Raw genomic sequence first — 27,877 nt, forward strand, 5'->3', positions numbered from 1 at the left:
TTCCTTCTCCAAAATTAGCGTCAGCGGCCTGACGGCACGCCCAATGTGTGTTCGTTTTGCGAGTTTGTTTTATTTTTATTCGGGGGAATTTAACGGGGGTCCCCTCGCAAATAGCGCATGCAGCGCACAAGCGTGCTTCTCTTATCGCCTCCAACGTCGCGGAGATCCGTCAACAAAGACTTGCCGCCTCGCACCTCATCACTTGCTCGGGTCGTTGGAGGCGCTCTCGAAGTAAATGCCTCTGCACAGAGCTACCAGGGACATGATTAGGAGATTAGGAAGGGTTGTGAGCTACCACAGGCGTGCTCCTAAGGTGTGTCCTACTACGACAGGGCTTCTGCAACCGCAAGCGACCAGGCAGCAGCAGTCCACCCGATTTTTCAATCGCTACGCATCACTGGAAACTACGTCCCATGCAAATCGAGTATTTGTGCCGGCCGAAGAGTTTCAGCGCGACAAGGAGAAACCTTTCGATACGTAAGTTTCGTGGTTACAAGAGGGTATGTCGTTGGAGCTGCGTTTCATAACAGGGCGAACCGCTGGGCAATGATAACGCAACCTTCATTTATTCTCGGTTAATTTTCCTTTCGTACGTTTCTTTTTGTGTGTGTGTGTGATCCTAGCACTTTGCGGCATTCTCGTTTCAACGTGTCGTAAGAGTCGAAGATATATATTCTGATCTGATGCTGGTGATAAAAAACTCATAGCACTGGACAGCACAATTTATATTTGCTGCCAGCTATCATCGTTGTAGGGGACGTCGGAGTAGAACGTGGGAGCACGCTATCGTAGAAGTCGGCTTTACTGCAGTATTATATACGCCTGGTAGTGAGCTTTTCTGCACAACTCGCGTGTGCCCTGGCAGCACCACCTAGAAGACTGGTGTTGGCCCTGACCGTTCGTACTTGCACCGCACACCTTTGCGTGTATCTACTAGGAACGTCATTCGAAGCAGAACATGAGCTACATTTGCAATTCAGGTCTGTTAATTATCTGTATAAACGACAAGAACGCACCAGCCACAAAGTTCGTAACAGCGTCTTCCTTTTTTTCTTTTTTTTTTTTCTCGCTTAAAGAGAAACTGCAGAATGGGTCTCATATGTTGCGTTCATTTAACTCACAGCGTTAGTGTACGCACACATGTGTTGCATTTAACCACGTTTATTGCTTGATTAGCTCCTGAGCGACTGCAATGTTTCTGGTTCTGAACATGTAGATGTTCAGACTGTATACCTGCTCGTAGAATGACAGACACTGCACCTGGGAATTCTTTTCTCCACCTGGTTTGTGTCAACTAGCAGGCTGTCATATGCGTTGTTTGACTTGTACATCATATGAGCGCAATGTCTTTCGGCTGCATAGAATGTCGCCAATTTTCCTCTTGTATGGTGTCTGTGTATGCATGTGTCCTCATGTATGTGACCCGCCGTGGTTGCTCAGTGGCTATGGTGTTGCGCTGCTGAGCACGAGGTCGCGGGATAGAATCCCGGCCACAGCGGCCGCATTTCGATGAAGGCTAAATGCGAAAACACCCGTGTACTTAGATTTAGGTGCACGTTAAAGAACCCCAGGGGGTCGAAATTTCAGGAGTCCTCCACGACGGCGTGCCTCATAATCAGAAAGTGGTTTTGGCACGTAAAACCCCATAATTTAATTTTTTTTTTCATGTATGTGTCCGTGTGCGGGCTATTAACAGCATAGATGGTCAATTAACGAGTGTGAGTTTTAGAAAAGAAGTTATACTCTTCTGGTATACAGCTGCCAAGGTAGTGACATCTATAAAAATATGATAATGCCTGAAAACAACATACTCTCTGACTATCAGCCTTCGTGACATTTTAATAGCACTATGAGGAAACCTATTTAATGGACATCAGAACAGAAAAGAGATTATGTCTTTCTGCTGTACAGCTGTTCTTGGAGTAACGACAAAAATATTAATAATGCCTAAAAACAGTATACCGTCTGAAGATCAGCCTCCTCGACATTTTAAAAGCAGTATGGAGCAACGTAACTGACAGTGCATGTACAGAGCTGAGGCCACACATTCATATTTCTTTACAGTCTACTGGTTTTCATGCCCTAAAGGCCCTGCATTTATAAAATTCTGGCAGGAAGCCATGAGTATGACCATGGATACCAATGAAAATTGCTTTGTTCATTTGAGGAATAAAAACAAACCAGTGAGCTAGATCAAGGCTGTCAAGATTGGTTAGGATTGCAAAAGATTGGTTAGGATTGCGAGCAAACGCCATAAGCGCACTGTTAGCTGTACATTCCAACAATGAAATGTTGTTTATGGAGCATGAGAAGTATGGGTGGATGATGTCGTGTGAGCTGCATTTTGCCTTGCTTTGTTTTGCTTGGAAGGTACTTATATGATTGGCAACCTGTAAAACAAATGCTCTTGGAATCTGATTAAATGCGAGTCATTTGATTAGGCAATTTGTCTGTGAAGCTCAAGAATTATATAATTTCAGATGCTTTGATCTGATGCATTTCTAGATTGGTTGCTAACTTGTAATCTGTTCCTTAAAGGAATTTGCACCTCATTGAACAAACCAATAAGTTCATCAAATTCCTCTTGTCTTATCAACCTTTTGAAAGAGGTGCATTTCACCACTGCTGCCCTTTGCCTAGGCTCATTAATTCTAGCAACCTCTAGGATAACATTTTTAATTCTGGGTATATACATGCCAAAACCACGATGTGACTATGAGGCATGCCGTAGTGGAGGACTCTGGGCTAACTTTGGTCACCTGGGGTTCTTTAACGTGCACCCAATGCATGGTACCACAAGCGTTACTGCATTTCGCCCCATCCAAATGCGGTTGCAGTGGCTGCAATTCGTTTCCACAATCTCGGGCTTAGCAGTGAAATGCCATAACCACTATGCCACCACGATGGGTTTTTTCTCGTCAATATATCCCACTTAGTTACGAATTATGATGGACAGTGAATTAGTGTGTCAAAGTCACATTATTTTACTCAAGGGCGCATCAGGATGCACAGAAAAATATTCAAGATGGCACAATCGTACTTTGCGCATTTTCTACTCAGTCCTCATAATTACACAGTAAATAAATCTTTATTTAGTTCACTGTCAGTCAAGTTGTGTTTTTTTTTCATAAATATAATTGACTCACCAGCTCAAAGCACATGTACGAGTTTATTGGCCGCAGTCAACACAAGGATGGAAAAACTATTTCCCAAGTGCTCATGGAACGTGGCATGTCCAACATTCCACCGAACAGGACAGTGCTTTCAGTGAAGTGGTTATTTGTAGCAGTATACATACTCTGCACATTGAAGCGAAATTAACTCACATTGTGTAAGCAGAGGGCTTGGAATAAATAAATATTTACGAGCAGCTTGATGTTCATTGATCTTTTTCTTGCCATTTCTGGACAGAACTGGCATAAACAATTCGTGTACATGAATGCGTACATTATAACTGAAGGAGATATTTCTTGGAATGTTATTTTGCCCCAGGCATCTTAGATTTGTTAATATTTATTGCTTTTGAGGATTCATATAGCATGTTTGAAAGGTATTGAGAAGCTAAAGAAGTATAACATTGTCACTCATTGCAGACAGGAAAGTGGTCCCGTGAATGTGGAAGACCTTCTGTTTGATATGTTCAAGGATGCAGATGACGCAGTCTGTGTGGGAAAGTTCTTGAATGTGAGTATTGGTTTTGTTCACCAGCTAATGATTTCCCCCTTTCCGCTGCTAGTGCATATAGAAAGCATTAACCATGGACTTAATTTTGCATGATGCTACATTCTGTTCTCTTGGTTTATCCAGGCACTGTTCACAACTGGGCTGTGGAAGAATGATCCGCGTCTCAAGGAGATGATGCAGAACTTGAGAAATGTTCACAAGGAGAAATCGCCCGTCCGTTCACTTGAATCGCTTGCTCTGAACAGGGAAACGTTTGCGCAGTACGTACAAAATTTCTTCCTGGCAGTTTACTCATGTACGTCAGTTGTCAAATTATGTCCCTTTGGCCTGTGTAAAAACAACGCTCTTACAAGCAAGATCGAGAGATTTGTGAAATTTTGTTATGCCGTACTAACACTGAGTGGTTTGAGGCTGACAGACATGTCGTGTCTTATTAAAGTCATTCTTAAGCCTTAGTGAGCTTACATAATGTTTTTATTAGCGGGTTGATGGAGTAGCTGTAAGCACATTTGTCCACCAACTTTGAGAGAATGTGGGCATTTTGGTCTGTAGTCTCAAAGTCCTAAAAAGTATTAATTGTCTCTGATAGTGTGCAACTTATTTCTTTCACTGCCTTTCATCTCCATTCAGCAGTGAAACCTGCTTGTGGGAAAAAAGTGCAAACATTTGTTCTTTTTGTACTCGTCTATTTCAGAATAAGCCTTATAGAATACAGTTAATTTTGCACCCCAATTTAAACTATCATGAAAGGAGGATGACTGCCTTTGGCAAACTCTAAAGAAGTGTTGTTTTTCATATAGTTTTAGTACTTAATTCACTTTTAGCTAATTAACTTGTGCTGTCATTGGACTTTTAATTCCTAGTTCAATCTTTCGCTAAAGCTTGTGAGATTTGTTGCCGGTAGTATACTGCAGTGTATTATGACTGACAATATTTTTGAGCATGCATATGCACATGTGCAGCCAAATGACTGGTAGGTATCATTCTCTGCTTCTTTTTTGCTTTCCTGCAGAGTGATCCGAGAGAACATCGTTCTCATCACTCGAGCGCTGCGCCACCAATTTGTGATTCCAGACTTTCAAGACTTTATTCGCTATGTTGAGGACTTCTACTGGAAGTGCAAAGTGAACACCGGTGGAAAGGTTTGTAAATATAAATGCAACTGACTGGAAAAGGCATTGCAATATCTGTTAACTGTAAGCTTCTGGACAGAATAACAAACGCCAGTATAGCCTCATTGATCTGGGTTTGGTTCATACTATTTCCCTGCCCACTACAGTAGCTTCAGCAGTGCATTGCTGAGGTCGGGGGTTGATCCCGGCCGCGGCGGCTGCATTTCAATAGGGGCAAAATGCACAAACACTCTTGGCTACTTTGATATAGGTGCGCATTAAAAATTCTAGGTGATCAAAATTAATCTGGAGTCCGCCACTGCGATGTGCCTCATAATCCCGTTCAATTCCAATTCCAGAATTTATTATTTTTTGCAAGTTACCAGTTTATATGTTCATCACAGATAATAATGAAGATATGCCATTTGAATAATACATTTACTGGAGAACAGATTACTTCTCCCGTTCCTCCCATTCTTTGAATATGAGATGTATACCAACAAGGTTCTAATGCAGTCATGACAGAACCGCTGCTGCATGATTTTATGACTAGTTAAGGAAGTGCTGCATTTGACTGCCCAATGTTGCCTTTCATAAGTGTAGTAGATACTTTTGAAAGGTGTAAGGCTGGCTTTCTCACAATACACAAGTGCCCAAAATATAGCTGCTATTGTTAAAATCTCAATTATTGTGCAGTTGATGTATGGTTCTTGTCTTTTTACACTCCTTTTCATCACATTTAATGCAGTAAAGTTATTTTTTAAAATTATTTTCATTCTATATAAGAAAAAATAAGATGGCAGATGTTTCTGAGCTCAACCATGATGCATGCAGCTGTCTGGCTTAAATGGCATCTCTGTGTACTAAATTACATGCTAGCTGTTAAGTCTGAAAAGTTTGGCGGCTTAGTGCCATGTGTCATATTTAATGATCTTGTACTATATTGTAGAGTTATAGCTGGTCATATTGCAGTTGGCACCATGTAATCACTGAGGACATAATCTTACTGACATAATAACATTCCTAGATGCTGTGATGGTTTCTCGTTAATGCAGTGTTGCTGATGCTAAGTGCTAATGTTACTGTGTTCCTCTCACTTCACTTTCAGTAGGCTCCTGTCACACAAATTGCTTCTATATCTGTTTGTGAAACTTCATTGTTGCGTATTCTGCCAACAGGTGGCTTCCTACATTCCCCAGCTGGCCAAGTACAATCCAGACTATTGGGGAGTGAGCATCTGCACTGTGGATGGCCAGAGGTAGGCAATATATCGCATTCTTTATTTATGCATTCTTTTTGTAGCAGATCTGTATTGAGTTTCGATGTGTAGTAGAGGGCTGCATAGGCCTAGCTGTGTGGCTGCTGCATATGCACATATTGTGACAACACTGGTCTACAGCTAGAGTAGCCAAGAACTGCTTACATTGTATAGAGTTGAGAGACATCAACTTTTATTGTGTGCATGTGTGGGTACTTAATGCTTGCTGCTTATTTAAAAGAGTACTGACATGATATTTTCAAGTATTAATTTTTTTTATGGTGAATGAAGGTCTCAGACCTCTGAAGCCTAGAAAAGCACCAGAGCCTTACTGTGAACAAGGTTCCCATCTGGGAGCTGAAACCTTAACTTTACTAAATCTTTTGGGGTCAGCGTCTTGTTTTATTTTATCATCTTTTAAAGGCCAAGTTTAGCTACACCTTCATCTCATCTACCATATTCATTACATATATAGAAATTTCGCGTTAATGTTGTGTATGTGTGCAGGCTGCACTATAGTTAACTTAAACTTTGCAGCTTTGATAAGAAGCCAGTATTTGTCAATGTGTGCTTTCGGGGATGGGAGGTAGGTGATAACTCCACTTTGTTTTATTTGGCACCATGAGCTTTATGCAGTCAGTCTTTTTTTTGTTCACGTTTGATTGATTGATTGATTGATTGATTGATTGATTGATTGATTGATTGATTGATTGATTGATTGATTGATTGATTGATTGATTGACACTTTCAGGTTCTCAATCGGAGACACAGAGATTCCATTCACGATCCAGTCATCTGGCAAACCTATCAACTACGCCATTGCACTCACCGAGCTCGGCTCAGACGCTGTCCATCAATACGTGGGCCAGGAACCAAGTGGCAGAATGTTCAATGAGCTTGTCCTCGATTATAACAGTATGGGTCTTCTGCTCTGATGTAATATTTCTTGAAAAGTGTTAACCGGGTGTTCAGCAATCTGTAAGCCACCTTCTCCAGAGCATGTAACAGCATAGGAAAAATGGAGTTTCACTCGCTAGAGAAATATAAAAAACTCCATCCTGTCTATTTCATCAGGTTTTGAAGTGAACCTAACTTGCAATAACTTGCACATGCCATAGCTAGAAGGTGTGCATGCAGCCCATCATTAGCCCTTTTTCATGTGGCATTTTAAAACCCAAGTGACAAGTTTCTCTCACCTCTTCCTATACAACTTACGGTTTCTGAAATAAAAATTGTTGGGAAAATTCTTCAACATGACAAAACATCCTATATTTAACTTACAACAGTTTATGATAATTTGGTCAACCCACTTTACTGTAAAATTTTTCAAAGAGCCTCGTGGGTTGAGGAGGTGCTCATGTAGGAGAGCTGGCATCTGATGTAAGCATCGACATGTCACTTTAGGATAGTGAGGTAGTGACAACAAAACCTTTGGGTGATACCAACATCCTACCATGTTACTGTTAGCTGGATACTCTCTTGCATTTTTCTTTCTTTTCTTTTGTTTTTCTAAGGTCTGTGTTGTCACTATCATAAGTAGGGCAGGGAGGGAGTGACAGCTTGGTTCAACACTGCTTCTTATAGAGATATTCAGCTTGACTGTAAACGTATTGGTGTTTTCAGAATACTGAGTTACTGGAAAGCTGTACTACCATAACAAGGCTGGTGGTGACATCTTGCGACACAGAGCTAAACTAGAGAGCACACATAGTTATTGGTGAAGTGACCTACCGTATTCTACTTAACTGCTGGCGTAAAGCATTGGTAGCGACATAATCGCTTGCATGCAGTCCTTTTGTGATTTTTCTTAACAAGAATTTACATTTGTGCAACACAAAAGATTTTCAAATTGATCATAATTAAACAAAATGTCACAAGATGTCGCTACCAGCTTTACTATTGCTGTCCATGGCTCTGGTAACTCTGTAATCTATAAACAGTAAAAGGTTTATGGACAAGTCAAAACTCTCTTTTGTTATACGTTGTGCAAGCAGAAAAATGAATGCAATACGTCAGTGGTTGACTCTTCCTTGTGTCTTTCAGAAAAACCACACAATCCCATGGTGAATGCTGGAGCCATTGTCGTTGCTTCGCTGCTCCTGTATCTCATAGAGGTGAGGCTGCTCTTTCACATCATAACAGAGATGTAGCCAAGTTTGTCTCCTAATCGTTAGGCATTGTGGTTCAGTGATACAGGCAAACAGTGTTCTAGAGTTCATTTCTGTAATGTACAACCGAAGTGCCGCAGGCAATAACTGTCTGTTATAGAATGTACTCTTCTTTTGCTACTGCTACCCTGCTTCATTTGTCACAAGATTATCCTTTGATGGACTGTGCAACTGTCAGTATTAAAATGTGCATGCATACCACATACTGTATCATAAGGCATTAAATCAGTGGGTCCAGGTACAACCCCAATTGATTATGTATCCACCTGTTTGCTTGTAACAGTGATTACTGTTGCTGTTGCAACACTCTGTTAAACGTGCACATTAATGCTGCATTCTAATGAGAAAGGCTTAGATTCATGTGCACATTAAAGAGCACCAGGTGGTCAAAATTAATCCAGTTCCACCCCTTCCCCTCTGTTATAGGGACCTTCATAGCTTACTATGCATCTTTGGGAATTAAAGGCTGATCAATTAAGCATATGCACAAATGTTTCCATTAGTCTAGTCAATGAAGGGACTGGTAAATGTACTTTCCCCCATAAAGCCTTTTATTGAGGAGAAGCCAGCAGCTTTGATTTACGCATTTTAGTGAAACAAGCATTTGTAAGCACACTGCAACACAATTTGAGGCTTGTCATAAAATTTTGCTTAAAATTTTTGACTGCATCTGTATATTCAAAGCAATTTCTTAACACTCATTGGATAGGTTGAGCTCTTAGTGAACGATTTTGCCTGTCAAATTCTTTGTTGATCTCGTGCACATTTTGGTTCATGCATTTTGTTTTATTCCATTTGCAGCCAGAGATGAGGACATCTGAAAAATTTGACTGGGTAAGTATCAGCACTAGTTGGTTTTGTAGTGTATTTCTCCGCTGACACTTTGCAAATGGCTTTTGCAGATGCTCCAGTACTACAAAGCAGTGTCGGGAGGCGAGTACCTTGGCTTCAACAATGCCATGTAAGTGAGATTATGACCTCGTGATATGTAAAAGAAAAAAAAAAGTTAGATGAAAGAGTTAATGCTGTGCATTCTTGCTTTCCACTAACTTATTACTGGGAGTATCGTTCAAGTAATTTAAGCCAGAGTTACAATGATGGGTGAAGCAAGTGATTAGTAATCATTTGGCTGTGAAAAATTGTGGAGTGGGAGAGACATTAGCATCATTTCCGGTACTTCCTGAACTTGAAAGTAGTGTCCACGGAACTGCACTTTGGTGAGCTTGTAATTTAGTTAAATGTCCAGAGCCAGCTCTTAAGGTATCATCGATTCGTTCGTGAAGGTGACCATTGTTTAAAAGCAGCTCCTTGATTATGAAGGCAAGTTGCGGAGATGTTAGTATAAATATTCTCAATGAAATAAAGATTTTGTCTCAATACTTTAGCACCAGACCACTACAAGTTACACTGGTGCTTCTGAAGAGCAGTTCAAAATGGAGAAAAACATCAAAGATCAGATTAACTGTAATGTCAAAGCATGAGACAGATGCTGGTAGACTGCATGGCAAGAATTTTTTAGGTGAAGCAAGTTGGCTAAACTAGATCAACTAGCTGCCATCTGAAAGCAGGCACTGCTGATGAATTTTTTATCTTGATAATTGAGTTACCATTTTTTCTGCCTATTGATAGAGAACTACAGGGTTTTTCTTTCTAGCTCTATAGCTAGGTTTAATTCTATGCCTGGTGGATGTCAGCCAAATGATGTGCTGCTCCTTTTTGCTTATAGATTTCTTTCAGAGAGAGAAGCTGCTGACAGAAACTATGCCATAGGATTCTACATGAAGGAAAACAAATGCTTCCCTGAGAGGGTCAACCTCAAGGAAACCATGGACTTCTACTTTCAGGTAAAAAAGTCTTAAAGGTACAGTTTTTGTGGGTGTATTACGTAGCACGGGCACCTGTTTTCGGGCTGCAAACAAAACCACCAGTGCTAGTTTTAAAGTGTCCTGGGCTTGCAGCCTTTCTGTGCTAAATAGTGAACCTGTAAAAATTATTTGCCAATGACCATTACAAGCTGTCAGCCAAAAGATATTGCCCTTGCTTTGGATGTACTGGCAGGCTAATTAGTTTGACATGAACATTTCCTAGTGCAACCAGCTTAGACACAAGTTAAAGGTGCAAAGAACAAATGCTAGATAGACTAGTTAGTTTGACATGTTTATCTGTGGCATAAAGCATGTCTAGTCAATTGATAAATGATGAAAAGAATGCAAAATAACACTCATGCATTGCTTATTGCATGCTTAAGCTTTCCAGTGAGGTGGTTAAATTGTTTATTAAACTAGGTGCATATCAAATGCTGCATATTTATGTAACCATTATAACTTTGACATCTGTGTTTATTTGCAGCTGTGCTCTCTCGAAGTTAACTGCCAGTCCGTGAGCGTAATGGCGTCAACATTAGCCAATGGTGGTATCTGTCCCGTCACAGGCCACCAGGTTATGAATGGGGTGTCCTGTCGGGATGTCCTGTCGCTGATGCATTCATGCGGAATGTATGATTATTCTGGCCAGTACGCCTTCAAGGTAGGTAATGTGTTCACCATTTGTGTGTAAAACACAGAAAATCTTAAGCAGTAGCTGAAGCAATTTCAATGAAATTTTCTGCAGAAAAAGTACAGTTATAGTGAGTAACAGTCAGGCAAGGTTGATTAGGTGCGCGTATTTTGCAGAAACTGACAAATATAGAAAAATTTAGAAATTTTGAAATGCTGCCTTTAGGGCTCTATAATACAACAGTAGAAACACTTGTTGCGTATATCTGTTTTATGCTTTATGTTTTGGTTTAATGTAGGTCATGCAAATGACATTGAAAGATAGGCAGTTTTCAGTAGTACTTTGTTTATCACTAAAAAAAGGGACACAAAATGTTGCGTTCAAGTTTCCTAATTCTGCACTCTTAATTATGAATTTCAGGCAAAGGTTTCGTGGCTGGGCTACTAGCCACTACGTAAACACACTAGGGACACTATATCTAGTGTATCTATAGTACCCGCTACAGGTAGCACCAGAGGTGGTGGTCACTGCTGTGATATCTGGCCCTGGTCCCATGGAATAGCCTTGAGAATAACTACACAGACCCAATCAGAAGTTACCAGTGCACTCATTGGTTTCCAAAGAAATGGTTTCTGGAAGAGCGCATTTGATATCTCAGTAGCTAATCAAATTTTAAATCCCAAGTTCAAGAACTGAACAACAGTTGTATTGTACAAAGCCAAGTGAACCGCCCAATTCATATAAACCCCCAACTGTGGCCCAAATGCACAGACATGCATAAGATTTCTATTTATCTGTCAGTATAGTTCCCATCCAAAGAAAATTAGTGCTAACTGGCTTTCCCAAAGCAAGCACATAATCTAACAGATTTCACATAAAATGTAATGAGCTAAAGCACAATTAATTTCTAGCACGTCTTCGCATAGAGCAGTCTAAGCTGAGCCACCCTGTGAAACCAAAATGACGCAGGTTGGCCTGCCAGCCAAGTCTGGTGTCTCGGGCTGCACGATGGTGGTGGTGCCCAACGTGATGGGCATCTGTCTCTGGTCACCCCCTCTGGATGTCTACGGAAACTCTGTCCGAGGCGTGCAGTTCTGCGAGGTCAGCTTGCTGCCTTTTGTAGTTTGGTATGGTGCAGTTCCTACAGAAGTGCCACGTAACTGTACTTAGTCAAGATTTTTCTTATTAACTGACAGTTTCCAAGTTCTATATGTGGAAAATTCTCCCAACTCAATTGCAGGTATAAAGTGAGGAAATTCAGCTCCTTGCTCATTAACAAGGTCTGGGCTTGATCGTTCCCCTCACTTTACTTTGTGCCTAACCTGTGCATGTCTTCAGAGGGAAGCTAGCCTATGCATGACATCACAAGTACGATTACAGGCCACTGCAGCCACATTACAATGGGAGACGAATGCAAAAGTGTTCATGTGCACACTGAAGAACATAATGTCATCTAAATTATTCCAGAAGTTCCCATTATGGCATGTCTCATAGCCTAGAGTCAAATAGAATATATTTCTTCATTGGAATTTGTGGGCTGTATTCCTACTCGGGAGTGCATTTTCTTTTCTTTCACTTATTTATATTCATCCGTAGTCTATAGTTGCTCCTTTCTGATGGCTGTGTATCACAGGAGCTGACTAGGGTGTTCAGCTTCCATCACTATGACAATCTGCGCCACATGACTCAGAAGAAGGACCCTCGGCGACAAAAGTATGAGACCAAGGGCCTCAAGGTGGTCAACCTGCTCTTTAGTGCTGCCAGTGGGGATGTCACAGCCATGCGCCGGCAAGTTCTTTCACATCACTCATTTTCTGTTGTGCACAGGCTGCAAGTAGGTGCTTCAATATCACTTATGGCCAAATGGGTATGCTCAGCATAATTCTACTGATTAACTATGCCAAACATAAGCACCACAGGTTTTAATAAAGGTGGTGGAACCTCGTCGATGAACGCAGGAAGAGTGTGTAGATACAGCAACATATGTATTAACAAAGTGGAAAGTGCAGTGTCTACTTATGCATAAAAAAAAATGGTCCACAAGAAAAGCAGTGTACTTTCTTGCTTCACATTGGGAAAATGACAAAATTCATCAGATTTGTAGGATTCTTTTTTTGTCAAGCGAGTATGCAGAACCCATGCCAAGCTGTTTCTCTGAGCCGTCAGCAGAGTTACAGGCCAGCACTTGGCATGCTGTCAATCATTGGCTCTTTTAAAGTTGCATTTCATTCATGCAGTGGTCGCTCGTACATACCTTATTGTATGCTTTCTTCAAATATGCAATTGGACACTGCAAAATTGATCTCTTATAATGTTGCACACTGGAGCTGGTCACTTAGGTGTTCATTTATATTTAACCAAGAATTCTTTCTGCTCTGCAATGGCTTTGCTAAGAAGCATTTGCAATATATCTGAGAATGGCAAATAACTAAGTTTATTGAATTCTACAGACTCCAAAATGGAATAGCATCACAGCCTGAACATGTACACTGCTAATAGCATCTCATGGACCTGTCAAAAGCTGCATGTGGCTTGCAAACTTTGGTCACCCGACTCTGGCCTAGCCAGAATAACTCTGAGCCTTCCTAAATAATAGCTCTTCTTTTCCATCCAATTTGGAGACCTTGGAAATGTTTAAGGAAACATTTTACTAATGGCCCTATAATTATGCTGTCTTTGTGAAAGAAAGCTTTTTTTTCCTCTTAACATGTGCTTAGGCGCTTGTCTTACTTCAAATGTGTGTATGTATGTGTGCACATGCGTGCATGCTCTCTCTCTCTCTCTGTTATGGTGGTGCAACTATTTATTTCGATTATGTGTTAATTATAAACGTTATGATATATAAATTATAACTTATGTTAATATAAACGATTTCTGCTTATACAAACTTGTGGTTACATCAGGTGTTCCTCAGGGAAGTGTTTTAGGACCCTTGCTTTTTTAATATATATTAATGACATTGTTAATTTTATCCCTGAACCTCTCGAAATAAGGCTATTCTCTGACGATTGTGTTATGTTTAAGGAAATTGTGATAGCGTAGACGATCAGGTGCTTCTAAATAATTGTATTAATAATGTTTATCAGTGGTGCACCCAATGGGGTATGAAGCTAAATTCCGAAAAAAAAAAAAACAGTATACATGAATGTAACTAAAAAGAAAAATTACTTCTCATTTCCACATATGCTATCATCTCACCTACTCAAAGAAGTCAGCAAATATAAGTACCTTGGTGTAACAGTAAGAAAAAATCTCAGTTGGAATAACTACGTATCTAACATATGTGCATCCGCCTTCCCTAAGTTATGCTTCCTCAGATATAAACTTCGACAAGCCCCTCCATCCGTCAAGCTGTTGGCCTATAATTGAATCATTAGGCCTACCCTCGAATACGCATGTACTATTTAGGACCCAAACACTAAGAAAAAAATTGATGCTCTAGAAATGATTCAACATAAATCCATTCATTTTATCTTTTCTCGATACTGCATGACGGACTCCCCAACCTTTATGATGCAACAAGATAATATCCAGAAACTTAAGCTATGTCGTAAAATTCTGAGATTAGTTTCTTTTTCACTTGAAAAACAGCCATCTCACATTATACCCTGCTCTGTACATCCAACCTCTGATGCCACGACTGACTCGAAATCGTCATGCTGAATTGATATTTTCATTTTTCCCACGAAACATTATAGACTGGAACGCTTTGCTGCTATGTATGCTTCAGAACAGTGACTCATTCAACACATTAACGTCATAAAGTGAAGTGCTTTTCTTTTGTTTTCTTCTTGCAAAGGACTGCTTTTCCTAAAGTTGCAATGTTTATAATTGTTTTCACGGCCATAAGGTGCTCATTGATGTGTCATGTTTATGTGTATATATATATATATATATATATATATATATATATATATATATATTTTCCCCTCTCTTCATGATCTGTGATGATTTCTGTTTGATGTTTTTACCAGTGCTTGTGTAAACCTTTTTGATACCCCTCCTGCATGGGCCCTAGCTTGGACCTGCAGCATTTTGTAAATAAAATAAAAATTAAAGAAAATAAGTTCTGCAGAAGCCTACAGTGTGTAGGAAACTTTATGAGAGGTAACATTGCCATCCACCTGACTGTACAGCATAAAGGGTATACCACTTATTCACTATGGTGTGTCTATTTGCATGGAACAGTGTGAACAGCCACAAGCGGTGCATCCAGGGCACTTAAAAGTGCGCACCTAGAGGCTCATCACACAAGAGGGCTGACCCAAGACGCGTAATAAGGGATTGCTGACGGAGGCATTTGCTCTTCAGTGGACATAAATAGGCAGATGTTTCATCTTCTTTGTGTTATGGCTGCCTTCGAATACAACTCTTCAGTGGCATGCACTTTGAAACCTGTTCATGGGAAAACACGAAAACAAACATCATATTTGTCATATCATAACATATCTGTGATAACATTCATTTCATATTTGTTAGTGTTGTTCTTAGTGGTTATCGCAATAGACAGTGGTCTTGTAATCTGGTAGCATTGCAGTCAGGCTTCTGTAACAAACATTATGATCTTTGTTATTGTTGTTGTGATAGTTGTTTTCAGTGATGATCATGATGTCTTGTAATCTGGTAACTTTTAATTCAGGCTTATGTTTTGCAAAAGGAGAATTATGCATTTAAACGATGGCTTGAGGCCTATAAGGGAAAGCGGGTAAAGGGAAGGGAGATAGGGTTTCATAAGTGGTATAATGGAAAGCTTCACATATGTGAAACTCCATGGTGAGCTAAAAGCTTTTTTTTTAGATAACCCATGGCCGGGGACCCAGTCCTCAAATAGTGTCACCTCCTTAAGTCAATGCTTTTCTTAGAATACCTTTATTCTTTCACATTTCCACGTGAAGTTATGAGCACTCAGAGTAACCTTCATTGCACATGCATGGTATTTCACTTGTAGAAGTGACTGCAGGTGGTTGAGGTCATTGTATTGACATCACTGCTCCCATAAGGTTATGCATGTTGTCTATCATGGTGTATCCTACTCTGGCCTTGGCTAAAAAGACTTGTGCCCCTCAGGGCTCATCGGGATCAGGAATCGCAGCCAGGAAGTTTTCTCAGTATTAGTACGATAGTGCAAGACAGGACGAGGACAAGAACTTTTTTGTCCTTGTTCTGTCTTGCACTATCATACTCATAACGAGTAATTGGTAACGAGCCTTGTTGTCAGTTCGATTGACAGGAGGTTTTCTCTGTGGCAGTTCTAAGGCAGCGCTGTTTCTTTTCAGTGTTTTACTGTAGAATGTCCATAGGTGAGCGTATGAGTTGGAAGAGAGGCAAAAACTTTATTTGTTTGTTTTGTCAGTGTCACCATTCCATGTATGACCGATGATCATGAAGATGCCAGTGGTTAGGTGCATGACATGGCTACTTGTACACAGAGAATGTAGGAAACCAGGCAAGGCCAGGTAGCTGGCTGGGTGTCTCGTGGGGCCTTCGTCCCACTTTCCCAATAGTGGGGCGGGAACGGTGATTGAGTCATGCCTTGTGTTGCATAAAATGATATGTTGTTTGTGCAGCCACTACCTGTCGGGCATGGATATGGGCTTGAGTGACTACGATGGCCGCACAGCCCTGCATCTGGCCGCTGCTGAAGGCCACCTGGAATGCGTCGAGTTTTTACTAAAAATCTGTGGTGTGGACGCCAATGTCAAAGACAGGTACGACTGTCAGTGAGGCATTACCTGCACAGCGACCAGTGTTCCCATTATACTTTCGTCTTATATCTTTCAAGTAAATTACTATGCTGTAGTGCAACCTTGTGCTCTGAGCAAGCCCAAGCTGTTCTGTTCTTTTCACATGGGCTAGCTAGTGATCATGAGAAGCGACTGTAAACTTTCATAATAATTTGTGTAAGCAAACTGTTCGTGCTGCATGTTAATAATTAACTGCATGCTGCTTATTCAGTATTCATGCTGAAACAGTGTGCACATTGCAACACAGAAAATTATCTCATAGTCTGCAGGCACCTTTTTTTTATTGTGTGCATCAAGATGACTGATGTACTGCATTGTAATGTCTTGTCATGCTGTGCCTTTGTTCTTTTGTGTTTGTGCACCTAACTGGCATGTATACTTCTCTCATTGGCTGCACTCAGACTTCCTAAAATACTCTGCATTCACCATTGAATGAATTTGGGAAAAATTAATTTAGGTACAGCACTCCACCTTTCCTCTTGTCCTTTTGGCTCTGCACCTCTTTTCACTTTTCTTACATGCTGGAACATGTCCTTGCCTTAAACATTGTTTTCCCTCATGTAGGAATGTAGTGCTAAGAAACAGACAGTGCTAGTTTGCCTCTGGAATATGCAAAACGACCGAAAGGGTTTCAAGACTTTGTTTATATGTGTTTCTATTAAGTGTGCAAATCCACTGAAGTGCCTCAGATGTGACTTGCTTATACGGAAGTCGTAGTACAATATGCACCTCATAAATCTGTTTTCAGAGATATTAAAACTGACTGAATGAAGTATGTCCTAATTGTATAGAGTGTAAAGTCCCATTTTTTAATATGTTTATAGGTTATCAAAATTTGTTTTAGTTATGTTTCTGGGATGCACTAAATTGGAAAAAAAAATGTGTACTTTATGTATTTCTGGAGCTTCGTATTAAGTCTGAGAGGGTGTTACCAAATAGCCTACATTGTATCACATAGAGCACAGACTGCAATGGAAGCTAAAAAATTAATTTCGTTTCATTTTATTATTTAAAGAAAAAGTTTTTAATCTCAACTGCCATTTCTGAGATCACTGTCGAGTGGTTTCTCAAAATGCACATACCCAATCAATATTGCTGAAAATTGCAAGAATTAGATACTTGTATTCTATACATCCTTTTGCATATGCATGCAAAATTTTGTCATAAGTTCTGGCAGCTTCCACTTACACCACAATACTAACTTCGCAGCTCTTTCTTTCTTTTTTTGTAGACAAGCAAAGTGTTTATTTAACCATGTAGTCATTAAGCAGTATTGGAATGCATGAATACAGTGGGCAAAGCAAGCTTTCTGATGTTTATTTAAGTTAGCCTGAATTATGAGCTACCCACCTTCAAATTATATTGTGATGCTGCAACACATTTTCTTTTTCTATTTTTGAGACCATAAAGAGCCAACCTTCACACTTAATTTAAGCTTGTACTGTTTTCTAAAAAATTGCGAGAAACCTGCTTACTGCAACAGAATGCAGTTCTTAGAATGAAATAAGAATGACTGGCTGGCCATTTCATTCTTCTTTTTTTGTGTTCATGTGTGTTTGTGTTTATGTTTTTAAACACTCCTCTGTATGTATAGATGTCCATTGCATTTGTGCTAATGTGAGCCACTGGCATAACTGTTCTCCTCAGCTATCTCTTTTCATTTGTTTCCTTTTGCATGAATGTCTGTGCTGTACATACATGTTGTGATTGCACGTGTTTGTGTGCATTTTCTGAACACTTTCACATCTGCCCGCATGGCTTTTCTTGTAGGTGGGGCCACACCCCGCTAGACGATGCACGTCAATTTGGCCACGCTTCCGTGGCCGACTATCTTTCCAAGTGGGAGGCACCCTCCTTGACTGCGGCAGTGACATCTGTCACCAACCATCAGCCACAGACGGCATTGCCGCAGAGTGGCACCGATAGCAGCGACGCCCTCCCACCGGCCCCCAAGGCGGCAGCAGCCGATGGCACCAGCCGTCCCGTAAATATTCCAATCCTGCGCAAATGAATCACGAAACTGTTCCATTCCACATTGTTTAACACAGGGCTTCTGCTTTAGTGTTCCAGGACTGCTGCCGGTCGCGTCTGCCCTGAAAAAGCTCTTTCTTTTCCCTTCCTCGTATTATTGCGGTGTGAGACTTAGCTAGCAGCATGCATGTGTGATTAGGCATTAGTGTAGGCACAATCACCAATTCCTGTGATACGCTTTAGAACTTTTTGGAGATTGCACAATTTCATACACATCCCTTTTTTCTATGTACATCTTTGCAGCATCTTTATGTTGTGCCGATCCACTGTCGAAGCCTTCATGTTTATTATGAATTATAGCAGAGGTTTAACCATTTAATCTCTAATCACGTTTGATTTTATATATTGTACTTCGTGCACCAGTGGGCAAATGTCCTCGCACATATTCATTTGTCAATTTATTTATTTCAATTCACATTACATGTTCAGAAGTGTGAATCATGTTACGGCGCTTGTTTCTACTGCAACTTCTCATCAATTTCCACAGCACAGTGACAGCAGGACCAGTACACACCTTTTGCACAGGTGCAAGTATGCTTTTGTCAAGGCTGTTGTTGGCTTGCCTCATAGCTAGTAGTGTAAAGCATCTCAGTGTGAAGCATTTTTTACTAGCAGGTGTTTCATGTAGTGCTGTATTTACGGAAATATCCAGGGTTGTGGTGTCTGCGAATGAGAGTTTGTGACTGCCAAGGGATGAGAGTAACAGTCCAGCCACACTGGGCATTTAAAAAATACACTAATGACACAAGGTTTGCGAAAGATCATAAACATTATCTTTTGAAAGCCCTGTATCAGAATATGTGTTTTTTCGCTGATGTCTCTTTTACTTGTTACCACTGCACCGTTGTTCTGCACCACTACCGTAACCTAAATTTTATGTTGCTTTTGGTGTATGGCTGGAGCTTTTTATTTCAAGGCACCGGCCACATATTTAATGGCTAATAGTCAAATTATAAGTGACCTGTGAATAGCTTAGAACAAATCCTTTGGTGCCAATTTATTTATAAAAAAATCTACTGCTAAAGATGTTTGTGCTGTGCAGTTATGACGAGCTTACTGAGGCTTTTATTTTAATATATAATTTATTGCAATGTTCTTTTCTTGCTTTTACGTGTGTGTGTGTGTGTGACATTGTTCTCATGTCACCATTCTAAATCAAATACCTATTCACTTCTCGCAAGAGACCTTCGAAATGTATGCATTCTATTTTGATGTATCGTAATCTTTCTGCTCTTTAATTGTGCACAATGATCAATGATCCATATTTGCATCAGAAAAAAAAGAGAGAGAGAGAGTTCAAGCGGAATGGAATTAGATGCATTATCATGGTATTCTAGTCACACGGTCACTAAAAGTGAGCTGGTTTCTTCCTTTGTCTCCCTTCACTAGGACATTGCTGCTTTTAAGGGCAAAAGGTGAATGGCACGTCCAGGCCGCATCGGCAGGGATCCTTTGTCCACACTTAGTGGCGTAAGTGGAGGCTGTGCATCCTCTCTCGGAAATCATTTCCTACTAACTTTGTAGGATGCCTGCCCCTTCACTTCTGTAACTTTCTCGCTGGGAAGACCCATAAAAGCATTGGCTTCCTTAGCAACTTTCCTGTTCCACTATTCTGCTTTTGATGCCAGCAAGAACTGTCTCGATGTCCTGTATGCCTACTGGCTGAAGTGGTGGAAGTGGTTAGGCCAGTTCACACAGTTAATGTTCTGCAAGCTGATAAGTGTTAACTGGAACATCATTGCGTTTCACACCAGATTTTGGAGACTTCTCGAAATTGGTGCTAACCCAGGATTTCTGCAAAATAGATGTTACTTCATTACTGTGTGGCTTTGATTCTGCAGAGTGGAAATGTGCTCTTAAGTTGAATAATTACAAAGCAAATTAGTGAAATTTTGTTAATCAGCTAACATCACTCTGCAATTTGTCTTGTGAGCAGTGTCTCCCTCTTCACGTAATCTACCTGATGTGACAGAATTGCAATATCTATCACTAGAGGTATTTAAAAAGCTCTCTATCAATTGGCTAACCTGGTATAATGATGGCATGCTGGCTATAACCTCACCACACTAGTAGAATGTAGTGTCATTCTGAAAGCTGCATTGATGGCACAGTATTGTTAGAGAACAAACAAGAAGCATTCTGTAGACAGCTGAAACATCTAGTTAGTATCACGCTGAGAAATGATTGCCACTCTCAAGCTGAAAAGAAACAGTTTCACAGCCTGTTTTTATGGCTTTATCTCCAAAACAACTGCATTGGCTCCAAGTTGCTTGACTGTGTGTAGTTGCAGATGTATGACATCTGGTATCGTGGCATGTTGCTCAACTTAGGAGGCCATGACACGTCTTGTAGAATTGTCAGTGTAAAAGATGTCTTTGTCACTTTTCAAGCTCAAATAGCTTCTTGTTTCAGTCAAGTTTACTACTGCATGGGAAAATGTACATAAGTAAAAAAAGAGAGCGAAATTAGCATGCAAATGGTATACAAGTCAAGAAAATCCTGTATCGAAAGATCCCAATCAGTAAGTGAACAAGCAGTATAAAAAATGCGCACCACCCAAGAAATGATGGCAATGCAGAAATTTAACCATTAAAAACTGCTTTCACATTGCACTTGAATAAAAAAAGTTAAATTGTGAGGTTCTATGTGCCAAAGCCACGATCTGATTATCAGGCATGCCGTAGTTGCGGATTCTGGATTAATTTTGACCACCCAATACATGGTACATCGGCATTTTTGCATTTTGCCCCCATTGAAATGCGGTCGCTGTGGCTGGAATTTGATGCCGCATCCTTGTGCTTGGCAGCACAACACCAAAGCCACTTAGTGACTATGGTGGATTATGCTTGGATACAGGAAAATACATATCTTTCAGTTGCATTGTTAATGATTTCAAAAATAAGATAGAAGAAGAAAGCCACTTAATGTAATAGCTCTATCCCAACCACTTCTGATACTACGGCCAACCATTGTGCACAACAGGAAAGTAGCTCTTGCAGGGATCAAAATCAAAGCAGAGGAACCCGTGACATAGCCACTGCACGCTTTTGCCCTTTCTAACATCAACCTGCAGATACCTGATGGTGCTGATGCTGAACACACATAAATTGTGTACATGTGTGTTCTTAATTCACACTGCTGTTCTGCTTTGTTCAGTGCATGAGCTTTCCAGTGTTGCTTACATGGTGATCAGAAGTTTGTGTATGTGTGAAAGCCAATTATGGAAATGTCACATGAAGCTTTGTTCATCTTTTATGTGGCACAGGTGCCATTAGAACATCTAGTTACTGTGAAACTGTCAGAAATCTCAGGTCCAATGTAGTTCTGTGATCTTACGCATGTTGACAGTGTAGAGAACTGTTAACACTGTTTAGCAAATCTTGTACATTTTTAGTGCAAAGTGCTGCTTTTATAAGAGTATAGTAATAGCGATGGTGTGCTTTTGGATTTCCTAAAATTTGCTGAGGATGAAAAAAACTAAGTTATTGTAGTCCTGATGTTGAATTTCACTTGATGAACAGAATTGTTGAGGTGATAAAATATTCAATATTATTGCATCTCCCAATATAACCATGCAATGGGCCAATCAAATTACGGAATAGATATATCATCCCCTTGGATGCCATGTTTGTCAAACAGTGTTCTTATTGTATCCTGCATTTAACATAGAAAAGTAAGAGTTCAGAGTGACATTACAGGAGTGTAAAAACCTAAGTTCTGGAATACCAAATAAGTAATATTAGACTGGAGATTGTGCGAGGATTGGAACTAACATACGGGAGACTAGCCATAGCCTTGAAATATCTGGACAAGCTCATTTCTACAGTTTCAGTGCAGTTCTGGCAGCATTTCACTCAGGCTAGTTGATTTCTTGTAAATTAAGAAATATCACATTACATTTGAAAATACATACGTACTTAGCCTGGCAATTCTCACAAGCTTTTCTGGCACATTCAGTGAATCACAAGTAGATTTCTTGAAATCTATGACGTCACAAAATTGCATCATTGATGCTACTGTTCGAGTGGGGAATTCAAGGAGAAAAAAAAGAAGCTTTATTTTTTTCTGATAACAAATCTTCTTTTTCCTCAGTATGCAGAGGGAGCTAGTACCAAAATTGCAATAAAATATATGGCCTCTACTACTTGGGTCACCCCACTACTTGGGTCACCAACTACTGCAGGTCCTTGCTTCCTGGCCAGCTGGGATAACTGAGTTCTGTTGCACGTACTGTGTGTTGCATGGGTAAGCTAGCTTGATACAAATACAATGGCTTGTTTTCACTAAACTATTGCTCTCAAATGGCACTTCACGGCGCATTTTGCTTAATACTATCTGGGGTTCTTTAATGTGCACCCAATTCATAGTACGCGGGCATTTTTGCATTTCGCCCCCATTGAATTGTGGCCGCTTCGGTTGGGATTTGATCCCGCTTAATGCTATCTGGTTGCAGTGCTTAACTTGTCTCATCCTAAGTTCTGCAACAATTGCAGACCAAGGAAAACAAGTAATTTCTTAAGGAGATTAACAGTAATTTCAACTGAAGCATCCACCACCAAGACAATGAAATGTGGAGAGTGGTTGTCATCCCTAAGACCATAGACAGCATCACCACCCGTTTCATCGAGAAATTTTACCAGAGAAATTCTATCATTGCTTCAAATGATATGTACTTATATTCTGGACATACAACAGCTTCGTCGTCAGGCGTTGGCGCCAGCAACCACTTTCAACAACTCCTCCTGTCCGACTGAAAGCAATGTGCACCCCTACTGGCCAGTGTGCCATGGCAACTGAGCCAACTTCCAGAAAAAGCAACCAAGCACTGAAGCTAAGCATATTAAGCTAAATGCACCACAAAATGCCAGCTGTGTGAAATATGAATGTAAATGTGGCGGTGGTTCAGCAGAAAGAGTTATTTATGCCAGCTTCAATTATCAAACCAACATAGCCATATAAAGTGCCCGCCGCCAAGGAACATTGTTCATTTTTCACGGGAAGCATAAGAGCGCCACTAATAGACTGATTTCACTTTGGGTCTCACTACACCATCGCTGCTGCAAAGCATGCCAGTAGCTGTAGTCCTTGGTGGGCTGAAGGTCAACTATGTTAAAAAGCATGTTGTGTTTGTACCACAACAAATCCACTTGAGATTGCAGCAGGGATCGCACTGGAGATCAAAAGGCAGGGACGGGAGAATGTGAAGGTTCTACTGTAGGAATTGGAGATGAGTAGATGCACCTCCTAACTTACCTCTAAAACTCAACGCAAACATCTACAGTAGCATTGTCCTTGGCATTCGCCGCAATGTTACCTCAAACCCAGGTACGGCAGAAAAACGGTGAGGACAACGGATGGCGCTGGTAGGGCCATCGTGTATATGCTCCGAGTGTGATGAGATTGGTCTGTTGGCTTTGCAGCCTGTGTGCTACATTGTTGCCTGAGCTGACAAAGTAAGCAGTGGTGCCTTTGTGCACAGGATTGACTTCAATTCAATCCTTTAATTTGTTTTGTGTCGCATTTAATTGTACCGATATATCCACCCACTGTTCAGGCACACAGCCAAAGTGCTTTCATGCCAGGATGTGGCCTGCTAGGCCTAAAGTGTGCTGAGCAAAGAGTCCATCACTTTGGAATGAACTCGCACAACCCAGCCCAGCATTACCGGCTAGTCTGTAGCCTGACTTGGTGTTCTCCTTAGATGTCCCTTTAGTACCTTTCTTGCAAACTAGTGTGCAAACACTAAACTGTATGCGACATCCCAAAATACAATTTGCCACTAACAGTTGCCAATCTGTGTAATGTACTTACGCTTGAAACATCATTGTGTGCTCTAGAAAAAGTGCACAATGCGCACTTTAATGCACCCTGGTTACAGATCTGTTTAATTTACATTCTATGATTTTAATTTGCAATGTCTTTTTATTGCTTGGACTATATAGTGTGTGCAACAGTAGCATGTTGCTTTCACTTCATTTTTTCCCCCTTCTAGTCTTGTACCAGTGCCCTTTTAGCATTATATATTTTTAAAATTTGTTAGCACCACATTGATTTTATGTACATAGAACTTGTTCATAGTTGTCATTTATTTTTGGTTGTGTTCATTAAACAATTTTGTGACTTTTGTACCTGCAAAACTACACCTTACAGATCAGAGTAATGCAACTCTTGCAAGTTGTGAATATGGTGTTGACAGAATTAGAAGACTTGCAGAATCAGTATACTGCTGAATTGCAATATGTTATGGTAATAAAGCTTCTAAATAAAATCACTAGAGGCAACTCTAGCACTATGGTGTCTTCAGGAGCTGCAGTACGTATGACAGTTCAGACAGCATTGTATTGATAGGCAGTGTGTTGATTTGCTTAAACTTTGGCCTTCTGGCTTAGAATGGCTTTGCAAGTTTTCAAATGAATGATTTTCAACAAAATATTGTGTTATAAGTACAACAATTCGCAATGATTATGTATGTGCACAGAGACATTGCCTTTCTGTGTTCAGAAAACTATGATTGTTCAGAACTTTAGTAAGCTAAAGCGCAATAAATAATGCCACATGCGTGGAGGTTATACAAATCCTTGTACAAAACCCTCACTGAAATGTGGAAAGTGGTTCGGGCACCCTACAGTAGTTGAACAATTGCAGCACAAGAGCTCAATCTTGTAATTTTTGTAGGAGACTCCATGGTTGTAGTGACTCGATCCTTGCAGGAATCTTGTAGCCAGCTGGTTTCCTTTTTCTTCAGGTTTGATCTGACTTTTTACGTCTGTTCTGCTAAACACATGCACTTAATCATTCCTGAACAATATCCACAACAATGAAAGCTGTATAAATTATATCCAGCGCATTTGAGTAAAATGAAGGGCACAGAATTTGATTTGTTCACAGTGTTCAACAGTCTGCACTTGGCATTTGTTAAATAGAGTGGTGATGAATGCACGCCTTTTGATAAGCTTTTTTTATGGTGAAGGAAAGTGTGGTGAATGGTGCGTGAAGAGTACAATGCTTTGTGTAGGATGTACAGCTCGACTAAATATGTGCAGGGTTGCTTTGTCGTACAGTATTGTAACATGCTCAAATATAGGTTGACTCTCCCTTGACTTTTCTCGAACAAAAATTTCTAAATTGGGGAATTTTAATCATAGTCAAGACTTTAAAGGGGAACTGCAACATTTTTCAAATGCAGGAAAAAAAACTTTCTTGACGTGTACACGAGCCAACTATTCCGCTGCATACGGTGGGGAGCCCAAAATAATGCATCAAAGATCACTTGCACTCACCTGCGATTTCAAGGTTCCCTTTATCGTGCACTGCCTATGGCATCATATACCTGAGTGACAGCCCGTAGATGCCAGCCACTGGAATCGTTCGTGATAGTGAGTTATTATAGCAAATGTAGCAGCGGCAGTTGTTAATGTGTCACGTCCATCGCGTCACCATTCCTTTGTCACTCTCCCACACCTTTTTCAGCAACCTTGAAGATTACGACGACTGAAAGTTGAGCAAGTTGGTAGCGACTCGTGTTACTGAAAGGCAAAAGGTCACGCCAATGGCAGAAAAGAAAGAAAACACAAAACTTACTTGCGCATGCTCGAGGAAAGGCAGCACCAACCTGTCAACCATAGGCACATGTGGGCACTAATTAAAGATTACTATTTAGGCATCGCTATTCCTCTTTGTGCAAGGTAATCGAGGGCTGACTTAATGATTTGCCATATCTTGTGAATTTGCCTAATTGAGGGTTGACAATGATATGCCGTGCCTCAATTGTAAGGTGTACTTTGCTCTTGTGTCTGAACAAGACTATACTGTTAGGCGGTGTTCTACTTTTAAGGAATATTTATGCTCGGTTAATCTCTGATTGATGCAAGACCAGTCTGCCCTACATAAAAAGTTACCACAGCTAAAAGTTGATAGTCGGCATTTGTGTTGTCCTTTTTGTTACTTCTTGTGTCTGTGTTTGCATGCCTGCCTTTCAGTACGTCAACCTTGAAGAGTGACCATAAGTATCCCGCAAAAAGAAAAAGCAGCAGTGCGCTATCAAGTTGCTACCAGTGCTACCCCAGTCGGGAGAAAGCGTGCTCTTATCAAACATTTCTGCGGGAATATATTGATTGAAAGGAATCATCACTTACATTCTCGGTTTTGGAGAAAGGGTGTTGCATGACCCCTTTATTTTCGGTGTCACTGAGCATACCAAAGCAGGACAGTTCACTTCCCACTGTGAACCCTTCATTCAGGTGCAGAACACAGCAGGTCCAAAATAGGCTGCGTTTCGTTTCCAATACACACGGAGGGTGACGTCATCAGGAAGCCGATTCCAGGAATTTTATAGAACGTTTTAGGCAGCTAAGGTGACAGCAATGCTTTTTTCTGTCTATGCATCAGGATCGGGCAGTAATGTGTTAAAATAAGTAATATGTCATGCTATAGTATTCTTGCCTATTATATGAAAACTATAGGCTGAATTATTTTTGTTTCTCTGTGGTTCAGTACATCAAGAGTTGAGTCCTCATTTTCTCAACCTGTATTTGACAGTTTGTCATGAGGGGAGCTGTTTGCAAGTTGCAACAATGTGGGGCCATATTCTGGAATGATCACTTTTGGCAACTTTTACCCACTGGATTGGCTCAGTAGCTATGGTGGCCTGGTACAGTGCATGAGGTCACGGTTGTAATTCTGCAGCTGCATTGTGGTGAAGGCAGAATGCAGAGACACCCACCTAATTAAGCACATTTTTAAATTCAAGGCACCCTAGGTCATTAAAAGTAATGTGGTGTCTTCCGCTACAGCCCAGCTATTGCCTTGAACATCAATGGATATATAATGCACCCACTTGCAAATGTTTCTACTTGTAGAGGTGTAAAATGCCTAACAGCCTACTCCTTCAGCATACTCAATATGGCATGAAAATACCTTGCAGAACTTCTCCCATTTGCTTTCATTCATTTATTACACCTGCTTCTTGCAGCTGCGACCACTTTTTCACAGGTGGTGTAGCCAAAAGAAAACATTCGGAGATAGGGCCCCCATTTTTGTGGCATAAGCATGATAATAATGGTGATATGTCGTGACAAGTCTTTCAGCGTGAAGGAACACTGGTGCCTGCTCTGTTTTGCGAGTAAAATTCTAAGGCTTTTGCATCAGCTGTGCAGATGTTGCTTTTACTGTTGCATAACTATAGAAGTGATGTCTATAGAATGTATTGTGAAGGAAAGCACAATGTTTCTATTATGCGATTGTAGCACTTGTGTCTGTAGCTGTTTTACAACTAGCACAGCAAAGCCTCTGATATGGCAGCCCAAGAAGACTTTGAAGCTGTTTACCTGACATTAAAATGAACATGGTCTGACAAAATGTATTACTGTGTTTTTCAAGACTATT

General features: G+C 40.5%; 2 protein-coding genes across 2 annotated transcripts in view; one reads left to right on the forward strand and one right to left on the reverse strand.

Moving 5' to 3' along the window:
* RpL24 (ribosomal protein L24) overlaps positions 1–27,877 on the reverse strand; it is a 493,457-nt gene that overhangs the window by 189,897 nt on the left and 275,683 nt on the right. The window lies entirely within an intron of this gene.
* Positions 69–27,850, forward strand: GLS (glutaminase). The gene is made up of 16 exons (XM_050170431.2): positions 69–477; positions 3,594–3,684; positions 3,808–3,944; positions 4,697–4,826; positions 5,975–6,054; positions 6,806–6,969; positions 8,098–8,168; positions 9,024–9,056; positions 9,125–9,183; positions 9,949–10,066; positions 10,572–10,748; positions 11,688–11,819; positions 12,352–12,506; positions 16,286–16,426; positions 18,233–18,446; positions 19,883–27,850. The coding sequence occupies exons 1-16, from the start codon at positions 236–238 to the stop codon at positions 19,910–19,912; spliced, it is 1,974 nt and encodes a 657-aa protein (XP_050026388.1). The 5' UTR covers positions 69–235; the 3' UTR covers positions 19,913–27,850.

The sequence above is a fragment of the Dermacentor andersoni genome, chromosome 6 (assembly GCF_023375885.2).
Source record: "Dermacentor andersoni chromosome 6, qqDerAnde1_hic_scaffold, whole genome shotgun sequence".
Lineage (NCBI taxonomy): Eukaryota > Metazoa > Arthropoda > Arachnida > Ixodida > Ixodidae > Dermacentor > Dermacentor andersoni.

What these genes read in the sequence shown, in the direction of transcription:
- GLS (XM_050170431.2), top strand. Translation starts at nt 236, where the DNA reads ATGCCTCTGCACAGAGCTACCAGGGACATGATTAGGAGATTAGGAAGG. An exon ending in AAGTGAACACCGGTGGAAAG is followed by an intron (nt 4,827 to 5,974) that starts GTTTGTAAATAT and finishes TTCTGCCAACAG; the next exon opens with GTGGCTTCCTACATTCCCCA. An exon ending in CATCTGAAAAATTTGACTGG is followed by an intron (nt 9,057 to 9,124) that starts GTAAGTATCAGC and finishes TGGCTTTTGCAG; the next exon opens with ATGCTCCAGTACTACAAAGC.